The 18908-nt window shown below is 39.6% G+C and overlaps 2 protein-coding genes across 2 annotated transcripts; both read right to left on the reverse strand.

Moving 5' to 3' along the window:
- Positions 1-3545: 3545 nt before the first annotated feature.
- Positions 3546-4403, reverse strand: LOC145980864 (uncharacterized). Its single transcript, XM_083113947.1, has one exon. It carries the CDS (start codon positions 4401-4403, stop codon positions 3546-3548), a length of 858 nt encoding a protein of 285 aa, XP_082970073.1.
- Positions 4404-8441: 4038 nt separating this feature from the next.
- LOC145980774 (uncharacterized) lies at positions 8442-14415 on the reverse strand. Its single transcript, XM_083113847.1, has 3 exons — positions 14021-14415; positions 12154-12334; positions 8442-8723 (listed from the first exon to the last, which is right to left on the reverse strand). The coding sequence occupies exons 1-3, from the start codon at positions 14312-14314 to the stop codon at positions 8518-8520; spliced, it is 681 nt and encodes a 226-aa protein (XP_082969973.1). The 5' UTR covers positions 14315-14415; the 3' UTR covers positions 8442-8517.
- Positions 14416-18908: the final 4493 nt, after the last annotated feature.

Consider the following 18908-nt stretch of genomic DNA (forward strand, 5'->3'; position numbering starts at 1 on the left):
AATGCATTTTAATAAACCAGTTATGTATGGATAAAGCTACAGAATTATTCAATTGCTAATGAGTGGCTTATCCTATTTAGAAATCCTCGTTCCACACATAAATTTTGCCATATGATTCAGCCGAAAATGTCAACAGAATCTGCAGACGCAGCTGAAGTAAAGAAAAAAATACGTCACGAAGTATCCAGAAGACGATTTTTTTGTTAAGTTCGTTTTTAAGCCCACTTTTATGCTCAGATAGGTTAATCGGGACTAAGCCTACAGGTTAACGTGTAGTCCGAACCAGTTTGCATTGTGCTTTCACCAGAGGAGGGGGGGAGTCGAACAAAGGACCTCTTCATTTTTAATGCGGCAGCGTTATGCCATTGGGTAATAAATATACAGAAAGAACTCGCACCAAACGTGTCATTTTATCACCACAGAAGATGCATCCATTTTAAGAGGGTGATTGCCTGAGACAAATATTTGAGACTTTAATAATTAGCTGCCTTGCTTCACTAATGAAACGCTGTGCAATTGAAACTACCACCTCAACTCTCTAAGAGGTATGAACTAATGAAGCACCATTTTTGTAAGAGTAAGTTTTGGTTGATTTGTTTTATTTCAAGTCATTTCTCTGCTAATTTTGATAATGACGACGATAAGGTTCAATGGTGATTAGATTAAAGTAACGAAGGGGCGAAAACAAACCCATGCCGACACTCAAAATACAAACCCTCATAAATTATTACTTTGACTGTGGTTCCAGGGGCCAGGGACTCGTTACCCTGCAAGAATAAAGTTTCCAGGGTATGCTGCATAGGACAGAGGTTGACATTCTAGTGTGCTCGAAATGGTCATGCCATACAACCCAAGACATCTATGAAAAATGTATTACTGGTACGGTGATCAACTTCAATGAATTCCTTGTGTCCTAAATCATTTTGTTACCTCAAAAAATATGTTCATGTAACCATACGTGTATTATTTCTCCCGCATTAGTAACATGACTGTTCAGAAAATGAATAGCAACTTAGCTAATAATCTCTTCAATTCTGAACAGATTTTTCAATCTTACTTGTTTATTACTTATGAGTGATATTTTTTTCAAAATAGCCTTTCAGTAGCCTAGGAATACTTCATGGACAATGAACAAAGAATTGGTTTTCCGTGTCTGTTTTAAATCATTCCTAATAAGACGTTCATTTTAATACAAACATTCAGTGGAGGCGATTAGGAGGAGCGGGAAGTGGGGGATGCAGTTCCCCAGCCACACTATGCCACTTTTTGCCCCCGCAGTATGGCCTCTTTATGCTAAGCCTTTTCTACCAAGAAAAGTATATTGTCCCTGCCCCTCAAACGTTGGCACCCAATCGCTGCTACTACAAACATTCACATAGATTTGTCAGTTGTACAAAACTTGTAAGCTAAGAAAAGTGACCTCCAAGGAGTAAGAAAACTCTTTCAGTCCAAAACTCATACGATGAAAATACTATGCTCAGGAACATGCATTTAAATTACGAGAAACTTCACGAATGTCTACCATCGCACTTCCTATCACTGTCGCCGAATACATAAAATCAAGTATGTGCCTTGTATTTGCAACACTAGCTTAAACCTAATCCACATTTATTTCACTGTATTAACATCCATGAAGGAATTAGATTAGAATGTATGGCTGCGCATGGGTAAACACTTCCTTGAAATAATTGTGTCCATCAGAGACATAGCAAAAGGAAATGGAATAAGATGCGAGAACAGATTAGAGAAGAATAAAGAGGAAAACAAGAAAGGAAAGGAAAAAGAAGTAAGAGGAAAATCGGGAGTGTAAGAGAGAGGAGATACATACGTCTTACATACACATATATACTATATATGGTCTTACATTTATACTGCCCACCCTAATCCAACAATATGGAGCTTCTGCCCACCCGGTCGAAAATTTCTGGCGCCGCCCCTGGTTGTTTGAGTTTCCTGTCAGTGCATCTACTGTCAATTCCAAAGAGACAGTGTTAAGCTACAGCCACACAGAGCACTACACACACCATGTTCGATATACGAAACCAAAAAAACTTCCTTTATTGACAATGTGACCACTGGTGTACGCAAGATTTTATTTCGATAGGGGCTGAAATTGTAAAGGTGGATAGTGCATAGCTGCTTTCTATGAGGTGGCATACACACTCACATATTTCGTAAATATATAACTTTCCACTCTCAAAAATGATATTCAGTGGTCATTTTAAGGTCAGGGGTTGCATTTACCACTGGTTTACCTGAGTTCTTGACCGCTTTTATTTGTAAATGTTGGTTTAGCACCTTCGCTCCCTCGCCCCTCTGCGTGCGCCAGTGAGTGTGACTATAGTCCACGAATATACTTGGTTAACGTCCAAGATCTGAAGAGAGCTGGCGCCACGAACGTGGGTGCGGATAAACAGCGGGCGAGTTGTTTTCGTCCAATCACACTCAATCTTCAGCCAATGGGCGCAGCTGTCATTCTACTCGTCTACTCCACGCGGAGTCTCAGTCACATGACTGCAGATACGCTGTTGCCGTACTTTGCAACTTCAATGTGGAGACCGTGGGAAGGCGGAGTGACACAGTAGCGTAGAGTAGATGTATGGCAACACTATGCGTTGAATGTGATTGTTGCAGCTGGTGGGCGCGCTCCGTGGACTTCAAAGCCAGCCTAGCCACATCCGGGTCTCACTTATTGCCCAAGTCTCTACTAACGTCTTCATCGCGTAATGCGTTCGTTCATATGCGGATACAGACTTTTCATCTTGGAGGGGCATACACACATTTTTGTATGTATGTGTGTATGTATACATGGGGCATTTCATTGTCACAGGTGGGACACAAGGACTACATTTTTTATATTAAAGTAACTATTCTACTGGTAGTTACGCAACGCAACATTTTTCTTACAGTTTCTGTGCAATGAAATACGAAACGGAACATTGATTAAACATTACTACCCTTAAAATACTTTCCCAGGTTTTTAGTTATATGTGAACAATTTGGTGTCACGGGTGGGACAGACGAAACACTACGTCTTCACTTAATAATACATTTATTTTAAGATCTGTGAATTGTCAAATAATGATAGGGATGTGACGAAGCTGAAAATTTACCGATGCCGATGTACTCACCGATAATTTTTGGAACCGATACCGTTGCCGATATTTAACCGATTCCGATACATAAGATTATTAAACAGAAATGGGAGGTTATTTTCAGCATGATAAAAATAAATTTGCTATGTACATTTCCATTGCATATCATATGTATATACAAATACAGGGTGACAACAAATAACCCGTACTAATGTTTGTGATCATAAATTTATTAAACCGAAACAATTTAGCAAAACAACAATGAAGAACAATGACATGGGACCTTAGGAACAAGATGTTCAGCAGGTTTCGAAGTGGCCTCCCTGGGCGGCGATACAGAGGTCCAAACGGGCTTTGAAATTTTGGGCGATGGGCCGCAGATCCTCAGGCGACAATCGGTTCCACTCATGACGTAGCGATTGCTTCAGCGACTCCAAACTGTGGTGGTGTTTAGCACATACCCTGGCCTCCAAAATCGACCAGACACTGTAGCCCATTGGGTTGAGATCCGGCGAGTAGGGCAGCCATTCCATCTATGCGATGAAGTCCGGAAAATGGGTTCTGCACCACGCTTGCGTCATTTTCGCCCTGTGGGCCAGAGCGGAGTCTTGCTGGAATGTCCATTGCATATCGCCGAAGTACTGCTGGGCCCACGGAAGGACGACGTTCGAGAATGTCGCGGCGGTACACTTCTTGGTTGATTTTGACCCCTTCATCCACGAAAACCAGGGGCGTCTTGCCGCTTGCGCAAATTCCACCCCACACCATGGCCGACTGCGGATTTTGGCGGTGTTCGACGATGGCTGAGGTACCGGGAGCCTCTGCAGACCAGGTCCTGTCGTTTTGGTGGTTGTCCGCCTGCTCCACGGTGAACAGCTTCTCGTCTGTGAAGAGAATGCGCTCCCATCGCTGACCTGCGGCCCGGCGCTTCAGAGGGCGGCATCTTTTGAGTCGCAGGCGCTTGCTTTCGTCCGTGAGAAGCTGAACTTTTTGGAGCTTGTACGCCTTGAGGTTCTTTTTCGCCATTTGCCGCACCGATTCGCGGTTGATCCCGATCTCACGGGCGACTTTTCTCATGGAGACCCTCGGATTTCGGTGAACTTGCTTTTTGATGATCTTGCGGTTCTGGGACGTGTTGATGGTAGGCTTTCTTCCTCTTCCGGGACGGTCGCCTTCATGGCCGAGCTCCTTCCATCGCCGAACTTCGTCTGAGACTGTCACTTTTGGAACACCCAGCAAACGAACGATTTCACATCGATGCTTTCCTTGACGCCACAGTTCCAAAATTACACTGCGTTTGGTTGACATTCTCAAACACACAGAAAGTAATCGTTATGAAGCCGAAACAACAGGTACAGTTTCAAAAGACTATGGAGAATCCAATAACACAACAATTATTTGGCTACGGTACACTACATTCTTGGCAGGCTACGCCAAACTTTGTACGGGTTATTTCTTGTCACCCTGTATATTCTCAAGAGATGCGAATGTACATTTGCATCTACAAAATGTTATGTGAACCGTTAAGAATAACATGGATTCTCAAGAGATTTAACATTAGTACACAAGCAGTTCTTTGAAATGCAAAATGTTCCTGTTCTGCCAGATTCAACTTCAGAAACACGAGATTTGGAAGCACTTCAGGAAGTAACCTACTTCTTCTCTTATCTGAAATCTGTTCACCAACACTGAACACTCAATCACTGAATACTGATGCAGTAAGTATGCCCAAGTATTTTCTCAGAACTTGCTTCAGGTTTGAATATTCATTCTTGAATTTCCAATACAACAGCAGATCCTGGTTCAGCAATGTACGGTTTTATTTGCGATTTATAGTTAGGTTGATCCTCTGAATGAGTTTGCAATAATTTTATTACAAAAACTCCACAATAATGACGAATCATAACCAAATTTTCAATAAATCTTACAAAACTAAAATATAAAACTTATTAGAAGGTAAACCTCTAGTATAATCTGCAGGCTACCGGTTTAAATATAGGATTTTTGCCGATGCCGATACGATGTCGATGTGTCAATTTTTTACCGATTTTCATACATCTGTAATAGGCTTCGGCACATCCCTAGATGAAAATAAATTATTTAAGACAATGAGAGAAGACACTTGAAAAAAGTGCGAATATAATCAAAATGTCCATCAGCTATTCATTGATTTCAAAAAATATGATTCGGTCAAAAGAGATAAATTATATAATATATTAGTAGAGTTTCAAATACCTAAGAAGCTTGTTAGTATGATAAAAGTATGCACCAGTGAAACAGAAAGTAAAATTCGTGTGGGTATTAATATGTCTGACAAATTTACAATTCATGATGGGTTAAAACAAGGAGATGCATTATCTCCATTGCTCTTTAATTTTGCCTTAGAATATGTTATTAGGAAGGTAAAAGGAACTAAAGAAGGACTAAAATTAAATGGTGTGACTCAGTTGTTAGTATATGCAGATGATGTAGACTTATTAGGGGATGATATAAATACAATCAATTTTTCAAAACTGCTAAAGAGATAGGTTTGGAAGTTAACAAAGGGAAAACTAAATATATGCTTACAGGCCGAAACCAATTGTTAGGTAATAATCAAAATCTAATTATTGATAACAACTCGTTTGAACCAGTTTCCAAATTCAAATACTTAAGAGTAATATTAACAAGTGAAAATTATATTAAAGAGGAAATAAAAAGTAGACTTAATTCAGGAAATGCATGTTACTTCTCTCTTCATAAACTTTTGCCTTCTTGTTTAATATCTAAGAAACGAAAAGTTAAAATATACAAAACAGTAATTTTGCCTGTAGTATTATATGGATGTGAAACTTGGTCCCTTACATTGAAATAGGAACATAAATTGAGAGTATTTGAAAATAAGATCCTTAGGAAAATCTTTGGACCTAAAAGGGATGAGGAGACAGGTGAGTGGAGAAGGTTACATAATTTAGAAGTACGTAATTTGTATTCATGTCCAGATATTATTAGAATAATTAAATCAAGAAGATTTAGGTGGGCAGGCCATGTGGCACGAATGGGAGAGAAAAAAGGAGTTTACAGGATTCTTGTTGGGAAACGTGATGGTAAGAGACCTGTAGGAAGGCCAAGACGAAGATGGAGGGACAACGTTGAGATGGACCTAAGGGAAATCGGTAGGGATGGAAAAGAGTATATAGATCTTGCTCAAGATATGGACAGATGGATGGCCTGTGTTGCTGCAGCCATGAACCTTCGGGTTTAAGAAGGATAGAGGGTTAGTTAGTTAGTTAGTTAGACAATGACAGAAGGTACTTGGCCTTTGAATATTCTAGTGGAGTTGAGGGGGAAATGTAACAGATATAGGAGAAATTTATTGTTTGCTTGGTGTCACGAGTGGGATACAATACAAAACACTAGTAAATCAAAACAAAACACAAGTAAATCAAAAATCAAAAAGTTAAAATAAACTAATATATTCTACTTTCTAACTTAATTACGTGTAATACTTAAAATATTCCAAAAGACAAATTTAGATTGTTCACTCAAAACATAGAATGAAGTTATAGCATTCCATTTAACTTTTAAAATTGAGGTTCAGGATGCACTTTCACATGTGTGCATGGGTGTCGGGGGGGGGGGGGGTCGAACGGGTCGGTTACCTCCCTGGAAATTGACATTGTTCATTTAAAGATACAAGAAAGTCGAAAGTTTGTTACTCTTATTGTTAAGAAAAGAAATAAAGTTCATTTAGTTAGTATTCGAAGAAAATAACCAAAGTAAAAATGCATTGGATGGAAAACATTGAGTGAAAAATACACGAACAAGGTTACATTCTACCATTTCATCCAAAGAATAAATGGTTCTGCAGTTTTCAAAATTCTAAGAATTACTGTTGTAGGTGAGAGGTCACACAAGAAACTTTATGAAAAAAGATCACCCTAACATTTAAAGCCTTTTCTTGAACGAGACGTGCAAAAGTTAATATCAAAATGCATTTTAGATACTAACTGGATATAGTGCAAAAGAAATAATAGAACATAGTTTTGCTGGTGATCACTCGTTTGTTGGATCGAGTCTCCACATTTATATAATAATAATAATAATTATTATTATTATTCCGAATAAAATTTATTTTGTTATTTTATAATATTTATTATTGTATAATAACATTTATAACCGTGGTAATAATACTTCTAATTTTTCTACTAATCAACTTTTATCATTTGCCGGACCCTCCCTGCAAAAATTTCTGGCGGAGTCCATGCATGTGTGCGGTGTAGTAACATTGTTCCCTTGAAATTAAGGCGTCCCGGATTGGATCGCCGATGGAAACACATAACGTGTCTCATGGATTCCACTTTAAACTTTTTTCAGGGTAAGATTACCATATGTTTTTTCCTTTGGGCTTCATGTGACGTCAGGATGCGCACAACCGCCATGTTTGCGGCAAATTGTACCACAATGCAACAGTTTGTGACGTAGGTGAAACACACATATACAGGACACGCACTGAACAGAATGTAAAGAAAAACAGCTATTATACACTGACGCAATACAGTGATATGTTTCGTTCCAATACATATTAAAATGTGATATTTGAACTTCCACAGGACACACTCAACTTCATCAAAATGCGTAACATTTCAATAGACAAAACTATCAATATTTAGAACCAAGGTTCCTTAATTACTATGGGACGAAACAAACCTCTTGGCTGCTAACTGAAAGAACTGACGGTAGGTGGCAGGCTGTAATCTTTGTATTGAGTTGCGTCATTTATTGTAGGATATGGTTATTTGTAGAGAACTGAATTTATGTATAGGAAAGATATATTTTATTTTCGTTACTTTTCTTTCTAGCGAAATATAGTTATTGGGATCGAACCTCCACTCATTTCTTCTTAAAATTCAGAGCATATAAGCTCTTAATAATATAAATTAAGTGTCACGGCAGAATAAGACAAATTTAAAACATTTTCTTTTTTTCCGTTTTAAAACGTTGAATTGTTGCATGTTTGTTTCTGAGCTTTATTAGTATTATAAGGTTTTTCTCTCGTAGACAACATATTTGGGTACGTTCTTCGTTTTGGAGTCAGTTTCTAAAATACGGATATGGTTATATATCCTTCACATGGAGTATAAGCTGAGGATATAATTGTTTTCGAGAGGATAAATCAAAATTTTTAATATGGCGGAACATGACTTATGAACCTTTACTCTGAAGAAGATCTAATAAAAGTGTATTTTAAGTACACTTAAAATATAAATTTATAACATTAAACTTTGCAGGAAGAAACATTCCTGGTATAAATTAGACACATATGAAGACATTGTGAAAGCAATAGAAGCACGAAATTGTTTTTAAATTTGTTTTATTTCATTTATTACATTCACAAGTTTCTCAACGATACGTTCACTTAAGCAACAAGGCATGTTTCAGGTCAACATTTGTTAGACCAAGTGGTAATTGTTTTAGCTCCTGTGTCCTTAAGGAAACCTGTGATGTATTCTTTGTCCTTGTTTGGATAAGGATTGTCCTGAGGGATAAGGACATAAGTAAGTTTCTGGTGTCTTTCATCACTTGTGCAAAGCATGATGATCAGGTAACTGTCTGGCTCTAATCTTACTATTGATACGGTTATTGGCTCTGAAAAATAATTAGATAACGGTTGTAGAATGTAGTTTGAAGTACCCAGAAAATAGTTATTTGTTTTAAATATACTAAACCCTCGTTAATCCGGACTGATGGGAAGACAAGTTGACCGGTTAAGTCCGGATTAACTGAAATAACCTAAAAGAACAGTAGAAAGTGCATTAAAACTCCGTTTATAGCAACAAAACACGTTTATTATGGTGTATTTAAAGGGCATAGGCCTAAATACACTATACCTATAGTACCAAGTTTGCGGGAAACAGAATTTCATCAGTGGTTGACTGCCTTTTCTTTGAGTAGTGCTCTTGTTGACTTCTAGCCACATTTAAAATCTTGCATTCTGCTTTTTTTTGGCCTTTTGCCTCTTCGGATTAAGGAGGTTTTACTGTATAAGCTGGAAATTCTTACTTTTACTTAAATAATTGCAGGCCATGGAAGCAAAGTTTCAGGGCCTCCCCCATGGCGTAGTGGTGTAGCCTTGTAATCAAGGGGTCCTGGGTTCGATACCCGGTGGAGGGTCATAGTGGTTCAGGTCCCACTTTAAACTGTATGTCCAGTCGCGATTAGCCTATCAGTATGTAAAGTGCACTTCAAACAAAAACTCAAGCAAAATTTCATGATTAGTTTTCTGTGTTCTGTTTCAACTTATTAGTCCATGAGCTTGGGTTCAAAATTTCACTTATTGGTACCGACGCCGCCGACCTTCAAAGATGAGGAATCAGCAGCCACGGGAGTTTAACAGGAAGCAAAAAAATAGTCAGCATTAACTCAAAGAACGGTTGGGTGCAGGATAGAACATGCACAGCCGGCTAACGTTCGAAAATTTGAATCTCGCTTACATAGATCGCGTGAAAAGTTCTCGGGGTCAGATATAGCTAGTTCGATTATCTTAGAGTACGGAGTCATAGTCCGATTATGGATTGAGTTACCGCGAGGAGTTTAATTTCAGGGACCGTGCGTGCACAGGAGAACCGGCGAAGACGATCTTCACGTCTAGAACCAGAGGTAACGAACATGATTTTCTCTTGCATCATGACCCTGCCAGTCCAGTCAAAGGAAGTGTTTTAAGCCTAAATGTTGTACGAGTTATTCACATTTCTCAGGGATGTTACCCCATATAAGAGTACCTCTCACATAAGCGAGTAGCTTTAGTTTAGCATAGCCTAGATCACGATCCCTAACAATCCTGCAGGGGTTTTATACGGTACCACCTGTTACTTGCCTGCTCCACATTTTACCTCCGCACTCGAGGTTCGGTGCACTTCGTACTCGACTCTGATTTGTCTAGGGGTATCTTTCTTTGTACGACAATGCACGTGGGTTGCTACAAGTCAACATAATTATATAATTAACTACAAGAGACAACGGATAAGCTTTGCGAAACCTTATTGCTATAGGGGGATAAATTACCTTGTCCAGCATCTGTGAAATTAAGAACTGAAATTACTTCAAAATAACATCCAGTACAACTACCTTTTTACCTGTAAACTGGACACCAAGGCACTAGCTTGCCCGGCAATCCAATCTCTTACAGAATCCGTTTCGGGAGACCTGTCCTCCGGTCCTAGCTAACCGAAGCAAAAACAGGTGGTACCGTATAAAACCCCTGCAGGATTGTTAGGGATCGTGATCTAGGCTATGCTAAACTAAAGCTACTCGCTTATGTGAGAGGTACTCTTATATGGGGTAACATCCCTGAGAAATGTGAATAACTCGTTTAAAAGTTTAATTAACGTAAAATTTGAAGTATATACAAGTCGTATCCGAACGTTCATTTCTCTAATTATCGGGCCAAAACTCTAATTTTGATGTTGGAATCTCTATTGTTTGTGCCTGGATGCTTTACATTTCATGAATTACATCTGAAGTACGCTTGTCACAAGGTAGACTCGCGTTTCTCCAAGAAACGTCTTAACAGGCGCTAGGCCGCCCGACGTGTACATTTCTCAACCTCCACGGTGACAAGGCACTAGGCTGCCCGGCGCACCGTAATTACTTCAAAATAACATCCAGTACAACTACCTTTTTACCTGTAAACTGGACACCAAGGCACTAGCTTGCCCGGCAATCCAATCTCTTACAGCATCCGTTTCGGGAGACCTGTCCTCCGGTCCTAGCTGACCGAAACAAAAACAGCCTCTCCCTTCCAAGTCTCAGTTCCAACAGCCGACCTCCCCCACTCTCATCTGGGAGTTTAAATATGTTTTGTTGGCGTCTGTTGCCAACCGCCCTTCTTTCAAAATTTTTAATCTTTAACAGCTAAACTGCCCACCTTTTCCTCGAACGTTCGAAACACGAAGAAAGAACAGAGAGCTACATGCTACATGGAATAATATGAACCTAAAAATACATAATAAATTGATTTACACTAATGTTTATATACTTGATTACCCAATTAATTAACATATTAATAAATATTTCAATAAGGAAAAAACACTGTTGCCCTGACACGGGGGCAGGGTAACACACCTGAGGTGGTAAGTTCTGGTAATGATTTTTGTTATGCTCCAGGTGTGAGGGAAATTTTCTGATATGATAATCTCAGCAGAGTGGTAGCTTAGCGGGAGTTATAACCACTTTTGTCTCCCGACCCCGGGAAACGCTTCTCGGACTTACAAAAATGGCTACTTTTTAGAAAGTACTTAATTTTTTGTAAGTACTAGCTCGGGAAATGTTTGTTCTTTATTAATGAAGTGATTATATATGTGTGTGTGTGGGTGTGTGTGTAAAAGAAATCTCAAAATATTTTTTGATTTTTTTTAAAAAAAAAATTATGGTTAAGTCCAAGATAACTTTTAACATGATTTTGAAACATATACAGTCACCGACAATAATAATGGAACACGTAGATCCTGAAACACTCGCTTCCCTGCAAAGCATTATGTGTGTTGCCTAACTCCACGGCGATGGTAGAAGTTGCTATTTTAACTTTATTGACGTACAGTTAGGCAACACACATATGCCATGCAGGGTTGTGATTTCATGATCTAGATGCACTATTTCTATTTCTGCTGACTGTACAAGTATCCGGATCAGAAAAGGATCTATGTTTCAAACCATCACTTTGCACTCATTTCAAACAGTTTTCATTTCCTTCTCTGAAATCTTTTCAAGGAGTACAATTCGGATGAAAAAAATTAGGGGAAATACAGCGCCACTAGCAATGTTCACTATGGATAATAGTAATAATAATAATAGGGCCTTCCCGATAGCGCAGTAGTAGCATCGTCGCCTTGTAATAAATGGGTCCTGGGTTCGATACCCAATGGAGGCACACGGTTGTTCGGATCTCACTTTAAAACTATAGGTCCAGTCCCGATTAGGCTTACTGTGCATAAAATGGACTTAAACACCAAATCAAGCAATCAATCAAATCACTATGGATAAGAGGATATATGAAATTAAGAACAGCTTTTCCCCTTACCATTATAGGATGCCAAGCAATGGAAGCCACCTTCTTCAAGAAGAGTGCAAGGCATTTCATATTCCATACCATTCTCTACAATAGCCTTCAATAAAATGGAAGTGGAATTTACTTTCTTGAAAGACATCGAAAAACACTCGAAACATTCAGTACTCATCCATGTGTCCCAGTTCCCTTGAATCTACAATACAAGAAAATGATTAAGCACAAAATTTTGTTAAAAATTAAAACTATAAAGACTAGCAGCTTCTCGTTCATCTAGATCTACAAAGAAAGTCAAATAAAAACCTTAAAAGTCCAATACAAATTGTACGACAGACTGTATACAGCTCAAATTTACATGAGGTATCGACTGTTCAATGCAACATTAATCAATTGATCTTCGAACAGCCATTTTTGTCATTTTAAAGATGGTGCCTCCTCTACACACTTGCACCAGTGAAGAGAAGTGGTTTCTTGTCCTCTGTCAGCCTAAAACTTACAGGAATTTCTCCTCAAATGAAAATTCAATATCTCCATGCATGCTTACCACACCAGCAAGTTTACTAATGGAGGAGAAAGCTCGACAATGGCCTCAGTTTGCAGGCAGATGGGTGATAAGGCCTTCGCAGTGGCTCATAAGTGATTGCACGTGGACCCCAAAGACTTGTTCTTCTTGAGGTATACAGGCACTAACAAGGTTGAAGATATATGAAGATCAGCAATAGATCTGTGCTAAAATGTAGCAAACATGTGCAGCCCTACATTCAGAAATCTACTCAATCAGAAACAAAAACAAATTAAGTTTTCCATTTGACTCTCCCTTGTACATAACAAAATGTATATTCCAACAATGTACTCAGTACTCAAATAATTGTTTAATGTAATTTGGTTGTACCGGGTGTTTCAACAGAAACGCCATGATTTCAAATGGCATTTTGAAATATTTATTAGAACTACACAAAAGAAAAAGATACATAATCTGATAGAGAAAACCCAAAAGTTTAATGGAAAACATGTTCGAAATGTCCACCTTGGCGATTTATCATTTCTCTCACCCTGTTGCACATGTTGTCAAATACCTAAGAAAGGTTTGCACGACTAACTTGTGCGGTACACTGTTCGATGTTTGCTTTCAAATCATCTAGTGATCGCGGTCCTCGTTTGAAAACTTCCTGCTTTAGGTAACCCCACAAGAAATAGTCACATGGATTTAAATCAGGATTACTTGAAGGCCACTCTAAACCATTTTGAAAGACATGTGTGTAGCGATTTGAAATCACACGATTGTTGAATTTTGAGTGAAGGAAGGTCAGGACAGTTTCAGTTGTATGCACCCTAGCTCCGTCTTGCTGGAAGCATTTCTGACGAATTGGACAACGTTTCCGACGAAGACCAGGACACGTATTCTCCAGCCTGAACCGTCGTTGGACAGAAACAAGAGAGCGTGACTCAATAGACCAGGTCACCAACTGGATCTTCTGCTGGAGTGATAGGCTCCTGTTCTCCATTACTGTACTACTGTACTAAAAACACCTGACAAACACAGATAGAAAAATAAATTAAATTAAATTTTAGACTTTTGTCAATTATAACATATACAAATTATTACTGTGAATATATTATATATTTTTTTAGGGTCATTTGAAATCACGGCTTTTCTGTTGAAACACCCGTTAATACTTGGATAAGAATACTGGATATATAGATTAATACTTAAGTACAGTGCACTCATTTATGACATTATGAACATTAACCAGAAAAAAAATACACAATTCATTATTGGGTAAGTGGCAGGTATTTCCCTACCTCTTGCTTTCCACACACCCCTGGTTATTCCAGAATTTACCATTAAATTTGTGTATATAACGCTGTATATGTAACAAACCTCGTCTAAGTCAACTTGCTGGGCATACTGCTTCACCACACTGCATGCTGAACTCTGCGTTTGAACCTCATCATTACTTTCTTCATCTTCTTCCTGTCTTTTGGAAACTTTCACTTCTCTCTTCAGAATAGATCGATGATGAAGTATGTCGTCCCCAAAAGGAGATAATTTTGATTCCCGTTTGAAAATGTCCCTGGTATTGCGATTTGCCCTTTTCAGGAAACGAAGAGAAGAGGTTTCCTGAAATAAACTTAGAATGATGGCAACAGCAGTGATGCAAACTATGATATTCATGCTGGTAATTGTGTTCAAGACCTCAGTGTACTAACAGCTATGGAAGGTTTCTCAAACTTTTCTATTTTTCTGGGGAATCACTGTTGCAGGAAGCAACATGCTGGCAAATGTTGATAGAGGTAATTGAACATGACATATCACTTGAAAACACTAAGCAAGCGTTTGACACCAAATATATTGTTTAAACTCAGGACGTCATGCACCCAGACATGCATGGGTAAAATAGCTTCAAGATATCTCCTCTTGAAACAGGAAGTGAGATTTGATAGAAGGGAATTATTGCAAAGGAGATATAAAAATCATATCAGCCTTTGCGTTGCAGTTAAAAGTTGACTTTATTATATATGGGAAACTACCTCTACTTACTATTTCTTAAATTAACATTTTCGCAGTGGGTCACAACCCAGAATTCATTATATACTTTCGATTTTTCTTAAAAAATTATGTTTGATTATTGTTCTTCCTATTTTTTTCTTTCTGCTTTGCCTTTATCAATCTCATCTGATTATTGACCACCTTCGTTGTTACTTTTTGTTTTCTCTTCATCGATTACCTTTGATTACTATTCATCCTTACTGTTTCTTTTGTGCATGCCTTTATAAAAATGTCTTCTGATTATTGTTAATCTTGTACTCTTCCTTAATTAATTGTATCTGATCATTTTCATCTTCATTATTTATTTGTTTCCTTCATCAATTTATTTGTGTTTGATTCATCAATTGCATCTTTATTGTTCATCTTCATTGTTTCTTCGCGCATTCTCTTCATCAATTAGATCTGATTCTTGTTCATCATTACTATTTCTTTGTGCATTGTCTTTATAAAAATGTCTTCTGATTATTGTACACTTGTGCTTTTCGTTGATTAATTGTATCCGGTCATTTTCATCTTCATTGCTTCTTTGTGTTTCCTTCCTCAATTGTATCTTTATTATTCATCTTCATTGTTTCTTCGCACTTTCTCTTCATCAACTAATTCGCGCTTTCTCTTCATCAACTACATCTGATTCTTGTTCTTCCTTATTGTATCTTTGTGCATTCCAATTATTGTTCATTGTAAAATAATTCAGGTAATTTGCTCCACATAATGTTCCCAAAGAAAATAAAAAAAAGCTGTTCCATATTTTCAACATCATAGAAATATAGATATTGTAAAAGATCTTAAAATAAATATCGAAGGTCACATATATAAATATCTTGTGTGAATATAAATAAAAACCTGATAAATGATGCAGTTTTACTAATTTTTATATATTTTTGAAATCTTTGAAATTCTTTAACATTTGAAAATCCACCATTGCACAACAAGCTATTCTGTGTCTCAAATGACTGTAGTGACACCTAGTGCACACAAATCTAAACAACGTTTACAGTAACATTTTCCTTCAAGATTGAAGGGTTCCTCGTAATCTGTTAGAAATAATTTATTACCAGGGGCGTCGCCACGGGGTGGGCATGGGTAAGTTCTAGCCCACCCTTCTTCCCACCAAAATAGCCAACAGAAGTTTTGCGAATATTTTATGATTCATAGAAAGATAGAAATATAAATAATGAGAAAGAAACAGAGGGAGAAAGAAGAAAATGGAGAAATAGTAAATGAACGTAAAGAGGAAGACAGAGAGAGAGAAGGGAGGAATAAGAACAAAGGAAAAAGAGAGAAGAGATAGAACAAAAGAAAAGAAAGTGACACACAGGAAGAAAGGAAAAGAGGTATAGAAAGGAGAGGAAGAGAGAAATAGAGGGACAAACAGAGGAAGGAGAATAATAGAAAAGAGAGAAAGAAAGATATACAAATACTTTTTCCGCCCTTGAGCCGACTTCCGTTGCGGAGTGGTTAGCACAGGGCGCCACGACACGAGCGGTCCTATTGCATTATATCACTCTGCCCCATCTTCGCGATTATCATTCAAGTCTCATTTTCGCCTGCATTTCTGACTGACAAGGGTAGGAAGAGTTTGGTATATTAAATCCGCAATGTAAAAGATGAAAAGTCTATTTTACGTATTTCTTGGTTTAAGAGTTCTACGAAGATTCGTTTGTGTGTCATGGAGTCGTTATATGTGTAGAGGCAGTGCAGTAATATCGGATACACAAGGGTGCCATATACAGGGTGGTACATTCTTTGCCCGCAGAACTTCCGAAGAGATTTTCTTACAAATGCCGATTCGGATGTTGCCTGGTTGTGGTTACTTCTGAGGCAGTTGTGATACGATTCCCTGCTGTACATCCAGAGTCTATGCATCTTCAGATTATAATAATGTGGTGCAAGTTGATATGTATTGAGAGCCGGAGCAGTCGAGGTCGATTGAGGTCCCCAAAGAGAAAAATATCACCAAGCCGGCCGAGATATACGTGATAAATAGCTCGTAGGAAAAATCAAAATCCGCACAAAATGCTTCCTCAAAGAACAGAAGGGAGGAGAGCTCTCTTGTGATTCAACAATCTTGATGTACGAATATCACTCACAGTACTAAATAATTGATTCAAATACTTAAATATTGTTATAGTGCAACAAAGTGTTGATACCATTCACCACAGCCGCTTTCCTATGACAAGACGGAATCCGCAGAAAGAAGTTTCAGGCGTGGCAGATATATCCGACGCAGAAGCACGGGGCTTCTGGTGCAGCCGCTTTCCTATGACAAGACGGAATCCGCAGAAAGAAGTTTCAGGCTTGGCAGATATATCCGACGCAGACATATGGGCTTCTAGTGCAGCCGCTTTCCTATGACAAGACGGAATCCGCAGAAAGAAGTTTCAGGCGTGGCAGATATATCCGACGCAGAAGTATGGGCTTCTAGTGCAGCCGCTTTCCTATGACAAGACGGAATCCGCAGAAAGAAGTTTCAGGCGTTTCAGATATATCCGACGCAGAAGTATGGGCTTCTAGTGCAGCCGCTTTCCTATGACAAGACGGAATCCGCAGAAAGAAGTTTCAGGCGTGGCAGATATATCCGACGCAGAAGCATGGCCTTCTGGTGCAGCCGCTTTCCTATGGCAAGACGGAATCCGCAGAAAGAAGTTTCAGGCGTGGCATATATATCCGACGCAGAAGCATGGACTTCTAGTGCAGCCGCTTTCCTATGACAAGACGGAAACCGCAGAAAGAAGTTTCAGGCGTGGCAGATATATCCGACGCAGAAGCATGGGCTTCTAGTGCAGCCGCTTTCCTATGACAAGACGGAATCCGCAGAAAGAAGTTTCAGGCGTGGTAGATATATCCGACGCAGAAGTATGGGCTTCTGGTGCAGCCGCTTTCCTATGACAAGACGGAATCCGCAGAAAGAAGTTTCAGGCGTGGCAGATATATCCGACGCAGAAGCATGGGCTTCTAGTGCAGCCGCTTTCCTATGACAAGACGGAATCCGCAGAAAGAAGTTTCAGGCGTGGCAGATATATCCGACGCAGAAGCATGGGCTTCTAGTGCAGCCGCTTTCCTATGACAAGACGGAATCCGCAGAAAGAAGTTTCAGGCGTGGCAGATATATCCGACGCAGAAGCATGGGCTTCTAGTGCAGCCGCTTTCCTATGACAAGACGGAATCCGCAGAAAGAAGTTTCAGGCGTGGCAGATATATCCGACGCAGAAGCATGGGCTTCTAGTGCAGCCGCTTTCCTATGACAAGACGGAATCCGCAGAAAGAAGTTTCAGGCGTGGCAGATATATCCGACGCAGAAGCATGGGCTTCTAGTGCAGCCGCTTTCCTATGACAAGACGGAATCCGCAGAAAGAAGTTTCAGGCGTGGTAGATATATCCGACGCAGAAGTATGGGCTTCTGGTGCAGCCGCTTTCCTATGACAAGACGGAATCCGCAGAAAGAAGTTTCAGGCGTGGCAGATATATCCGACGCAGAAGCACGGGGCTTCTGGTGCAGCCGCTTTCCTATGACAAGACGGAATCCGCAGAAAGAAGTTTCAGGCGTTTCAGATATATCCGACGCAGAAGCATGAGCTTCTGGTGCAACCGCTTTCCTATGACAAGACGGAATCCGCAGAAAGAAGTTTCAGGCGTGGTAGATATATCCGACGCAGAAGTATGGGCTTCTGGTGCAGCCGCTTTCCTATGACAAGACGGAATCCGCAGAAAGAAGTTTCAGGCGTGGTAGATATATCCGACGCAGAAGTATGGGCTTCTGGTGCAGCCGCTTTCCTATGACAAGACGGAATCCGCAGAAAGAAGTTTCAGGCGTGGCAGATATATCCGACGCAGAAGTATGGGCTTCTGGTGCAGCCGCTTTCCTATGACAAGACGGAATCCGCAGAAAGAAGTTTCAGGCGTGGCAGATATATCCGACGCAGAAGTATGGGCTTCTGGTGCAGCCGCTTTCCTATGACAAGACGGAATCCGCAGAAAGAAGTTTCAGGCGTTTCAGATATATCCGACGCAGAAGCATGAGCTTCTGGTGCAACCGCTTTCCTATGACAAGACGGAATCCGCAGAAAGAAGTTTCAGGCGTGGCAGATATATCCGACGCAGAAGCATGGGCTTCTAGTGCAGCCGCTTTCCTATGACAAGACGGAATCCGCAGAAAGAAGTTTCAGGCGTGGTAGATATATCCGACGCAGAAGTATGGGCTTCTGGTGCAGCCGCTTTC

This window comes from Lepisma saccharinum, chromosome 28, assembly GCF_977018435.1.
Source record: "Lepisma saccharinum chromosome 28, izLepSacc3.1, whole genome shotgun sequence".
NCBI lineage: Eukaryota > Metazoa > Arthropoda > Insecta > Zygentoma > Lepismatidae > Lepisma > Lepisma saccharinum.

Excerpts from the sequence above, each read along its gene's own strand:
- LOC145980864 (XM_083113947.1), bottom strand. The coding sequence starts at position 4,403 with ATGTCAACCAAACGCAGTGTAATTTTGGAACTGTGGCGTCAAGGAAAG.
- LOC145980774 (XM_083113847.1), bottom strand. The coding sequence starts at position 14,314 with ATGAATATCATAGTTTGCATCACTGCTGTTGCCATCATTCTAAGTTTA. Across the intron at positions 12,335-14,020 it reads AGCAAGTTGACTTAGACGAG|ATTCAAGGGAACTGGGACAC; the intron begins GTTTGTTACATA and ends CTTGTATTGTAG. Across the intron at positions 8,724-12,153 it reads TTGCTTGGCATCCTATAATG|AGCCAATAACCGTATCAATA; the intron begins GTAAGGGGAAAA and ends ATTATTTTTCAG.